The sequence below is a fragment of the Salmo salar genome, chromosome ssa19, assembly GCF_905237065.1.
Source record: "Salmo salar chromosome ssa19, Ssal_v3.1, whole genome shotgun sequence".
Classification (NCBI taxonomy): domain Eukaryota; kingdom Metazoa; phylum Chordata; class Actinopteri; order Salmoniformes; family Salmonidae; genus Salmo; species Salmo salar.
Genome location: NC_059460.1, coordinates 57575812 through 57587365, shown reverse-complemented (window position 1 = coordinate 57587365; position 11554 = coordinate 57575812). Strand labels below are relative to the sequence as shown.

General features: G+C 42.7%; 1 protein-coding gene across 2 annotated transcripts; it reads right to left on the bottom strand.

Moving 5' to 3' along the window:
- Nucleotides 1-378: 378 nt before the first annotated feature.
- Nucleotides 379-6452, bottom strand: LOC106579211 (retinol dehydrogenase 13). 2 transcript variants are annotated; one of them, XM_014158896.2, is made up of 7 exons: nucleotides 6259-6452; nucleotides 5853-5971; nucleotides 3796-3951; nucleotides 3504-3608; nucleotides 3134-3346; nucleotides 2894-2995; nucleotides 379-2712 (listed from the first exon to the last, which is right to left on the bottom strand). In XM_014158896.2, exons 1-7 carry the CDS (start codon nucleotides 6321-6323, stop codon nucleotides 2375-2377), a joined length of 1098 nt encoding a protein of 365 aa, XP_014014371.2. In that variant the 5' UTR covers nucleotides 6324-6452; the 3' UTR covers nucleotides 379-2374. The 2 variants fall into 2 exon arrangements, with proteins under 2 accessions (XP_014014371.2, XP_014014372.2); XM_014158897.2 differs by having other exon boundaries at nucleotides 5886-5971.
- Between the last annotated feature and the right edge of the window lie 5102 nt (nucleotides 6453-11554).

Sequence of the window (11554 nt, the reverse complement as noted above, 5' to 3'; positions counted from 1 at the left end):
ATCTGCGGTTGTGAGGCCGTTTAGACGTACTGCCAAATTCTCTAAAACGATGTTAGAAGCGGTTTATGGTAGAGAAATGAACATTAAATTCTCTGGCAACAGCTCTGGGGGACATTCCTGCAGTTAGCATGTCAATTGCACACTCCCTCAAAACTTGAGACATCTGTGGCATTGTGTTGTGTGACAAAACTGCACATTTTAGAGTGGCCTTTTATAGTCCCCAGCACAAGGTGCACCTGTAATGACTACACTGTTTAATCAGCTTCTTGATATGCCACACCTGTCAGGTGGATGGATTATCTTGGCAAAGAAATGCTCACTAACAGGGATGTAAACAAATTTGTACCCAAAATCTGTGAGAAATAAGCTTTTCGTGCGTAGGGAAAATTTCTGGGATCTTTTATTTCAGCTCATGAAACATAGGACAAACACGTTACGTTTACATTTTTGTTCAGTATACAAATGCCTCAAGGCTCACTCAGACATTATAGACATGTTTCTAAATTCTACCTCAAGGCAAGAATGAATAAATCACTGCAGAACCTTCAGATAAGATACAGAAACAAAAAGGTAATTGTTCTCATTGTCAAAAGTGTTTCAGTAACACCATATTCTAGGTGGCCATTAAAGAATATAAAGCATTTATTAAATGTATCTGTGCATGTTTAGGGAGAGCAATAACAGTGTCTCTTTTATGGCCCTTAATAACCATATGTAAAAGTCTTTCTGGTATTCCACTTCACAAAACATTACCTGCTTTTCCAAATCAGAGGGATGAGGAAAACCCTTGATCTCCTATTATCCTCAGCTTTTTAGCATGGCACCAGGGAGTGTCATTGCTGGTAAACTGACACCAGATTTGGCTGGTGAATGGTATTAGTTTCCAGGGATCGATGCTCATCAGAGTACATTCGGATGGTGGATGGCTTTCTCTCAATCTGAATTTAGGGATTTTATTGACAGGAAGAGCCCTGTGAAATGGATCCCTCAGATAGTTCAGGGCTAATATATCCAAAGCACTTAGGCTGTATGTATGCCAACAGTATCCATTAATGCATGCCAGCCTGGACAGATTTATCAACAGTTTTCTGACTCCAGATAGTGAGATGATGTGTTGTTATAAAGCAACAATGCAGCTACAGGAAAACATCAAGACATGTAAGTAACATTTTTGGTGAGACACAGTCAAAGCTTGCAGAAGCTCTGTGGGGGTTAAGAAATGTTTTCTTTGGTCTCCATTTTCTTCATTACATAAGTGGTCAAAATGTCTTTCCCTTGGAGTTTGATAGCTCCCCACTAGGTGGTGGTAATTGGCAGATTACAGTTTTTAAAACACTAGCAGAGCCTGTAGAATACTAACCCTCTTCCTCACAAACAATTAATAATACATAAACCAGCCCAAACAAACATGACAGGGTTAAAGCATAAATACAGCTCCAGATTCCACAGTATGTGCTTATCTTAATCATGTCTTGTGGGAGTAATCCGAGAATATATATTTTTAAGTGTTGGATGTATAATGCAACTCTAGGTATCTCATTATTGCGTATCCACTTCTGACTCCGACTGTCACTCTAGTATTGTTAGATTAGCTCAGTGAATAATAGTATAATCAACGATAAGCAACTGCTTCTCCCGAGTGGCGCAGCGGTCTAAGGCACTGAATCTCAGTGCAAGAGGCGTCACTACAGTCCCTGGTTCGAATCCAGACTGTATCACATCCGGCTGTGATTGGGAGTCCCATTGGGCGGCGCACAATTGGCCCATGGTCGTCCGGAGTAGGCCGTCATTGTAAATAAGAATTTTTTTCTTAACCGAATTGCCTAGTTAAATAAATGTTAAATGTAAAAAATAATATGACAGGGGAACCCTTTCCCTTGAGCCTCATCATGGCCAGATGAGGCAACATTATACTGTACCGCATTACACACAGGCTCAAGCTCATTGCATGTGTAGTTCAGTTCATAACACATTACAATTGTTTTAATAACAGTGATTTCCATTTCATTCCGTCTCAGAGTATCTGGGCATGAAATGTTTCCATAATTATTCAAGACCTTCAATTAACATTAAAATATAACTTGACAGTGGTTGGAATGAAAACCTGCTCCCTCTGGAACCTACTGTAAGCCAACACTCACTGTGCTGTTGGACAAGTCACTTCTGGATCATTGCCTCGAGAACATCTCCAGATGTATGAACACTGGACAACCAGGTGAAATCAAGCATTAGTCTGTAGCATATGCATATGTCTCACGAGCCATAATCGAAATCCCCAACTAGCTCCGATTTCATATTGTACATTCTCTTGTCGAGAGAAAATGGCGCCTATGCAAAGTCAACCGTTCACTGTGACCTCTTCCCATATCGGGGCTCATACTGCAGGGTTCATTCCTGTTTGCTCAAGCACTGACAGTGGGTGCTTGGCTCTGATCTTTGTGTCTGGGTCTGTGCTGGGCTTCTCTTGGGCCCCATTTGAGGCTGGCACTGCTGCTGATGGTGCCTGCTCCTGCTCCAGCCCCATCAGCCTGGCACTGGCCTCCCACAGCCTCCGGGACACCTCCTGGTCGAGGGCCTTGGGTGCTGGCTCCTTCTCTATCATGACATCGTAGTAACAGCCCGTAACCCCCTCCAAGTCCTCGGCCACGGCCAGATAGACACTAGGCTGGGCCCCCAGCTCTGGCCCCTTCACTAGGAGGGTGAAGAACGGACCTGCAGGGAGAGACAGTAGGGGTCATTTGGAGCATTTTGTGAATAACTTTTCCTGAGTGATTGGGAGCTTCAACTATGACCTACTGAGCCTATTCATCTAAACTGATATGATGGTTTAGCAAACATTTTCACGTGAGTGGATCTCTAAGTGTAATAGACAATGAGAAGGCGGCGGACTCACTGAGCACTGAGCTGGAGAACTGCGATTGGTGGAGGCCAGTGTGTCTCCCTAGCTCTGTGGCAACGACCCCGGGGTGTAGGCAATTCACAGTGACCCCAGTACCTGTCACAACAAAAATTAAGAACACAGTAATCAATAGAAAATACAAACCCAACAACACAAAAATAACAAACCTACCCAAACAGAGTACAAACCTATCCACCCACACAGAGAACACACATACACACACACTGGACTTACCTTCTAGCCTTAGAGCCAGTTCTCTTGTGAATAGAACGTTGGCAAGTTTGCTTTGGCAGTAGGCCCGTTTGGTGTCAAACTTCTTATTGTCCCAGTTGAGGTCGTTGAAATCGATCTCCCCGACGATGTGGGCGAGAGAGGTCAGGTTGACCACTCTGCTAGGGGCAGAGTCCTTCAGCTTTTCCAGCAGCAGATTGGTCAGCAAGAAGTGACCTGAACAAAGGAACACAGTAACATGAACATATGACAATGTCCATATGCTCCTATATTATAGCTATGTATTTATAATACAACGTAAAGCAACAGTACGAAATAAAACCCTGTAGAAAGCGCACTCTAGTTGGGAGTATTCGGGAACTCAGAAGCTTACCTAAATGGTTCACTCCAAACTGTATGTCAAACCCATCCTCTGTCTTCCCTGCTGGACATCTCATCACTCCTGCATTGTTTATCAGCACATCCACATGCTTTTCCTCTGCAACAACATGAAGAAAACACACACACAGAGAGACAGAGAGAGAGAGAGAGAGAGAGAGAGAGACACACACGTCTGAGAATAAGGTGTAGCTCAACTCATAAAGGTGCAAAAGCTGCTAAAGTGGCCATTACTTCCAATGTGTCTCATTTGAGTTGATGTCTCTCCAGTGCGTATTTTAACTCACCTTGGTTGACTCTCTCTGCAAACTGGCGGATGGATTTGATGGAGGCCAGGTCTATGTGGCGTGCGTAAACATGAGGATTCAGTGTCTGCCCTCGGATCTCTTTGGCAGCCGCCTCACATTTCTCCATATCCCTACACCCCATAATGATTCGACCACCTGATTGGATGGAAGAGGATAGGAAATGGGAAAAAGTAGCTACAGTTGAAGTCGGAAGTTTACATACACTTAGGTTGGAGTCATTAAAACTAGTTTTTCAACCACTCCACAAATTTCTTGTCAACAAACTATAGTTTTGGAAAGTCGGTTAGGACATCTACTTTGTGCATGACACAAGTAATTCTTCCAACAATTGTTTACAGACAGATTATTTCACTTATAATTCACTGTATCACAATTCCAGTGGGTCAGAAGTTTACATACACTAAATTGACTGCGCCTTTAAACAGCTTGGAAAATTCCAGAAAATGATGTCATGGCTTTAGAAGCTTCTGATAGGCTAATTGACATAATTTGTGTCAATTGGAGGTGTACCTGTGGATGTATTTCAAGGCCTACCTTCAAACTCACTGCCTATTTGCTTGACATCATGGGAAAATCAAAAGAAATCAGCCAAGACCATAGGAAAGAATTGTAGACCTCCACAAGTCTGGTTCATCCTTGGGAGCAATTTCCAAATACCTGAAGGTACTACGTTCATCTGTACAAACAATAGTATGCAAGTATAAACACCATGGGACCACACAGCCGTTATACCGCTCATCCTAGAGATGAACGTACTTTGGTGTGAAAAGTGCAAATTAATCCCAGAACAACAGCAAAGGACCTTGTGAAGATGCTGGAGGAAACAGCTACAAAAGTATTTATATCCACAGTAAAACAAGTCCTATATCGACATAACCTGAAAGGCTGCTCAGCAAGGAAGAAGCCACTGCTCCAAAACCGCAATAAAAAAGTCACACTACGGTTTGCAACTGCACATGGGGACAAAGATTGTTCTTTTTGGAGAAATGTCCTCTGGTCTGATGAAACAAAAATAGAACTGTTTGGCCATAATGACCATCGTTATGTTTGGAGGAAAATGAGGGAGGCTTGCAACCCGAAGAACACCATCCCAACCGTGAAGCACGGGGGTGGCAGCATCATGCTGTGGGGGTGCTTTGCTGCAGGAGGGACTGGTGCACTTCACAAAATAGATGGTACCATGAGGAAGGGAAATTATGTGGATATATTGAAGCAACATCTCAAGACATCAGTCAGGAAGTTAAAGCTTGGTCACAAATGGGGCTTCCAAATGGACAATGACCCCAAGCATACTTCCAAAGTTGTGGCAAAATGGCTTAAGGACAGCAAAATCAAGGTATTGGAGTGGCCAACAAAGCCCTGACCTCAATCCCATAGAAAATGTGTGGTCAGAACTGAAAAAGCGTGTGCGAGCAAGGAGGCCTACAAACACCATCTGTGTCAGGAGGAATGGGCCAAAATTCACCCAACTTATTGTGGGAAGCTTGTGGAAGGATACCCAAAACATTTGACCCAAGTTAAACAATTTAAAGGCAACTATACCAAATACTAATTGAGTGTATGTAAACTTCTGACCCACTGGGAATGTGATGAAAGAAATAAAACCTGAAATAAATCACTCTCTCCTATTGTTCTGAAATGTCACATTCTTAAAATAAAGTGGTGATCCTAACTGACCTAAGACAGGGAATTGTTACTTGGATTAAATGTCAGGAATTGTGAAAAACTGAGTTTAAATGTATTTGGCTAAGGTGTATGTCAACTTCCGACTTCAACTGTAGGTTAACTCATAATGAATACTAAGGTAGTCGTTCTGGCTATTTTCTCAAGCAATTATGCTTGCTTGAATAACTTGTAACAACTAGCCAATCACAAAATAGTAAAGACAAACATTAAATAATAATACTATAATAATAGCCAGTGACCAGAATGGAATATAATTGCATTGTCTAAATATGTGCTCTGTAGCCTACTAATAAGCCCTTGAGTAAAATAAGTGGTTAGTTGCCGCTCTGATGTAGCCAAATGCTCTGTACCCCTCTTGGCCAGTTCTTTGGCTGTCTCTTTACCGATCCCAGTGTTGGCTCCTGTTATGACTACGGTCTTCCCTGGTATTTTAGCTTTACTGGGACAAGGGCCTCCAGTAACATGGTTCCTATGGGGAGAATGACACAATCATAATTCAGAGTGACACACAAGCTGTAAGAGATGGTTTAGAAAGGTTTTGGCTACACATTACAACATGCAATGCAATGTTAAATAGCACTGTGCATTATATATCTTTAACTGTGACACTGGCAGTTTCATAACATCAAACTCCTGATGGATTGGGGAGCTTTGTCAACCAGGTGCATAATACTACAGAAGTATCAGCTGATGGCAGATGGTATAGTTGTTAAGATTCATCTAGCTTTTTGAGAAGGAATTTCTTATGCTACTCACTTCAATAAAACAGCGCACCCAAACACTGTTCCAAAGACCGAGACGGGCAGAATATATTTGCTCATCGTTTACGAAGGTTTACACACACAAATAACATAAGACAGGTTATAAAACCGCGAACAAACAGGAGACTATCATAATATCCTCATGGACAAGGTTAAAGGCGCATGGTAATACACGTCAACCAGTTCACAGGCGTCTGACCAATCACAACGAAAACATTCGCCAATAGCATTATGGGACTTATAGTGTTATTTATATATATATATATATATATATATATATATATATATATATATATATATATATATATATATATATATATATATATATATATATATATATATATATATTTAGAACTGTGGCGTTACTCTCTTGTAAGACAAAATGTTGAAGGTGCTATGGAGAGAAATAGTAATGACGTATTTTTGTAGGCACTAACTCGACAATGGTTAGTTGGACAAAGCTAATGGGGAATTGAATGGCGTTTTTGTAGGGTTTTTGAATAAACCCCGAAAATAAGGGCTGTGGAGGATCTTATACATTTTGTTCTATGACACAATCTTCTTCAGCTAGAGAGGAGGAGGAAGAGCGAGGCCCAATTCAGCGGAGATGCATCCACCAATCTAAAGAAAGGATAGGCAGGAAATAGACAGCCCATAGTGCTGCCTTGTGGACAATGAATCCCATTATTAGGGCCAAAAACTAAACTTATGAACCAGAAGTATAAAAATAGCACATATAGAACAGATCTACCTCTTCTTAGACTTGCTTTCAATGAGAATGACAGATTTATAACTCACATGTGCACAATAAGATACATATTGCACCTTTAACCACAGAATTAGTCATTAGAATACTTAATAGGAACTCTATGATGTTAACATTCTAATTCAGCAAATGAAGAAGAACTAGGCTTACTTGGTATTAAATCTAAGTCTTTGGAGTAGGTGTCCCAACTGACGAATACCCCTGCAGAAGCCTGAAGTGCGGTGTGACATTTTGATATTCCCACTCTTGTGATGGGTTATAAACTAGTGTCTGTACATGTTTCCCAGCTGTTCTATATTTGTATCGTTTGTCAGTTTTTTAGTGCTTTTTAAGAACAACCATCAATTAAATCTTTGTGAAAGTGTAACACTAGTTCTACAGCTGCACCATTGAGAGCATCTTGACTGGCTGCATCACCGCTTGGTACGGCAACTGCAAGGCACCCGATCGCAAGGTGCTACACAGGGTGGTGAGTACGGCCCAGTACATCACTGGGGCTGAGCTCACTGTCATCCAGGATCTCTATACCAGGAGGTGTCAGAGGATGGCATAAACTATTGTCAAAGGTTCCAGCAACCCAAGCCATAGAATGTTCTCTCTGCTACTGCACGGCAAGCGGTAACAGTGCACCAAGTCTGGAACCAACAGGACCCTGAACAGCTTCTACCCCCCAAGCCATAAGACCACTAAACAAGACTGCTAAATAAATTATCAAATGGCTACCCAGAATACCTGCATTGACCCTTTTTTGCACTGACTCTCTTGCATTGACTCTATGCACACACACTGGACTCCACCCACACACTAACACATACATACAAACCACTGGAGGCTGCTGAGGGGAGGACGGCTCATAATAATGTCTGGAATGAAGTAATGGAATGGCATCAAACACATGGAACCATATGTTTAATGCATTTGATACCATTCCAGCCATTACCACGAGCCCGTCCTCCCCAATTAAGGTGCCACCAACCTCCTGTGGTAAACACACACACTACATATGCCCACACACACATAACGTGCACACATGCATACTGACGCCATACAAACACTCACACACACACACACTTTTCATACTCACCACACACGCTGCTGCTGCTGTTTATTGTCTATCCTTTTCCCTAGTCACTTTAGCGTTATTATATGTACATAGCTAGCTCAATTCCCTCGTACCCCTGCACATCAACTCGGTACTCGTACTCCCTGTATAAAGCCATGTTATTTTTACTCGTTATTGTTTTTCGTTATTCACTGTGTATTTATTCCTCGTGTCATTATTTCTATTTTTATCCTTAACTCTGCATTGTTTGAAAAGGATCCATAAGTAAGAATTTCACTGTTAGTCTACACCTGTTGTTTACGAAGCATGTGCCAAATAACATTTGATTTGAATATGTGTTTATTGTACTAACATCTACTGTAGGTGTTACACTATCTCTGGTAGGTGCCTTTAACAAAAAAAACTTTAACAGTCACACCCACACAGGGCTTTGGTCCAGTGCAAACAAAATACATTTTGGCGATAAAGTAATCCTTCTAACCCCCCCCTTAAAAGATTTAGATGCACTATTGTAAAGTGGTTGTTCCACTGGATATTATAAGGTGAATGCACCAATTTGTAAGTCGCTCTGGATAAGAGCGTCTGCTAAATGACTTAAATGTAAAATGTAAATGTGGCTTTTATTATTCTTTCCTTATTATGGCTCTAACGCCATTATTATGACCTCTTGCTCGCTCGCTCTCTCTCTCTGTCTCTCTCTCTCGCTCGCTCTTGCTCTCACTTGCTCTCTCTCTCTCTCTCTGGTACAGGGTGACCCCCTGTCCGCATTGTACATTAGGACATGTCTTATTGATGTTCTCTAAAGAGATGCTGATGATCCCAGACACGTCCTCTCAAGCTGACCCAACATCAGTGGAGTAAACAAGTCTCCTATGCTGTCAGAACAGCTCAGTGTCTAAGCCACATTTATAACCAGGGGTGCAACTTTCACTGGGGACAGGGGGGGAAATGTCCCCCCCGCCCACATTCTGAAATTGCATTTTTGTCCCCCCCAGTTTTATCATTGGAATGTGATACAAAACGAGGCAACAGTGTGTTTTAGGACCATGCGGACACCTCCGAGCGGTCAGATAGGCTGTTTGGAGTGTTTATCCGACTGGATAAAAAAGTATATTAAAAAAGTATGTCCCCACCACTTCTAAAACCAAAGTTGCACCCCTGTTTATAACACACATCTAAGCTCTCCATATCTAGACCACCCTCCCCTTGATCACTCTCCTCTTGTTATATAACACTGGGACATTACAAACAATGTATGGGGCAAGGATGGATATCCACAGACCTTCTTGCACTGGCAATAGGAAATAGAGAGAGACAATAAAGGCTAGGAAGATTACATTTCATGATGACATTTTTTGCCAAGCTTTGATTTATTTTCAGTGGAATTAGAGAACAAATGTAAGCATGACAGGCCACTGATGTTATTATATCCTTTTAGAAAGAAAAACATTGCAGTGAAACAGTCCACTGTTTTATAGTTCACTTTGCTGAACAAGAAAACAAGTTTGAGAACAGAGAGAAAGGAGGCCACCCCTGTAAATGAGAGGAAGAGGTGACACACAAAAGTGAAAACTAGGACAAGAGCAATGAAGGTCTGGTGTCTGAAAAAAGAGGAGAGAGGGAGAGATGGAGGAAGGAAGGAAGGAAGGATACAGAGCAACTTCTCTGGAGAGAGAAAGAGTGTGAGAGAGAGGGAGAGAGGGGAGAGCAGACAAGTGGTGTTGCTCTATTTGTTCACGGCTCAAGCCCCCCTGGATTTACTTGACCCACACCGCTCCCTGTTGTCAGTCCACAGTACTTGACCTTCAACATGATTTATGACAGCCTAGTTCTCACTCTCTGCCTCACTGCTTCTTGCACAATTCCCAAAGAGTGTGAGAAGTCTTGAACTTATCAAAAGGTGAGATCATCGAACTGATGATACTTCATCAACAAACTGTCTTTTCAATACATGTTACTTGAACAGGAAAAGACTGCAATAGAATACCCTGAGGTCACTGATATTGTTTCAAGACATAGGTAGATGCAGACATACTCTCAGTACTGACATACACTCACCGAACAGTTTTATTAGGTACGCCCATCTAGTACCGGGTCGGATCCCCCTTTGCCACCAGAACAGCCCGAATTCTTTGGGGCATTCTACAAGGTGTCAGAATCGTTCCACAGGGCCCTTGGTCCTTGCTGACACGATGGCATCACACAGTTGCTGCAGATTGAACGACCGCACATTCATGCTGCGAACAGCCTGTTCCATCTCATCTGAAAGATGATCTATTGGGTTGAGATCTGGGGACTGCTCAGGCCACTCAAGTTAACTGAACTTGCTGTCATGTTCCAGGCCATGTTTTTTCACTCCTCAGTTGTCCAGTGTTGGGGATCGCTGGAGCCGCTTCTTCTTGTTTTTAGCTGATAGGAGTGGAACCCGGGGTGGTCATCTACTGCGTAAGCCCATCCATGACTGAGGAGTTGTGCATTCCGAGGTGCCGTTCTGCACACCACTGTTGTACTGCACCGTTATTTGTCGGTTTGTGGCCCGCCAGTTAGCTTGCACGATTCTTTCCATTCTCCTTCGACCTCTGTCATCAACAAACTGTTTTCGCCCACAGGACTTCATCTGACTCGATGTTTTGTTTGTGGCAAAACTCTCGGTAACACCTAGACACTGTCATGCGTAAAAATCCCTGGAAGGCGGACGTTTCTGAGATACTGGGTCCGGCGAGCCTGGCACCGACGATCATACCACGATCAAAGTTACTTAGGTCACTCTTTTTCCCCCTTCTAAAGTTCAATCAAACAGTAACTGAATGCCTCAATGCCTGTCTACCTGCATTATATAGCAAGCCATGGCCAGGCGAGTCACTGTCTGTAGGAGCAATCCATTTTCGTGAATGGGGTGGTGTACCTAATAAATTAGCCGTGTAGTTGTTACAGAGGCTGAAGCTCCTTTTTCTTTCCTCTTCCATGGGCTGATCCTGTCCTGGTTATGTGTGTAACCAGCTTATCTTCCACACCCTGCAGGCCTAGGCTGTCTTAGTTCTGGAGCAGTGGGTCTTGAGTGGAACAAATGGCCAGCCTGAGGGGGATATGGCGATGACGAGTTCCCAACCATTCAACTCCTCTACTCGTCAACCTTTCTGATCCGTGATTTCTGATGATGCTCACAAAGGATTAGTGGGGGACTATGCGCTAAGGTTGATAAGGTTATCCCTGTTATTCTAATCCCATTCCACCAATCCAATCTATTCAGGATGACAAAGATCCCTGCATGCCTGCCTGTTGTTAAACATGGCCAGGGAACCACCAACCAGTAAATTCATTGACAGTACTTGAGGCCATAAACTACTGAATTATGCAACAGTCATTGGTGTGGTAAGTCAAAGACATATTGGGAACAAACCCCAGGCGCTAGGACCCAGTGCACGTGAGAGCGCGCTTCTGCTGCCAGAAGGTGGAGTGGTG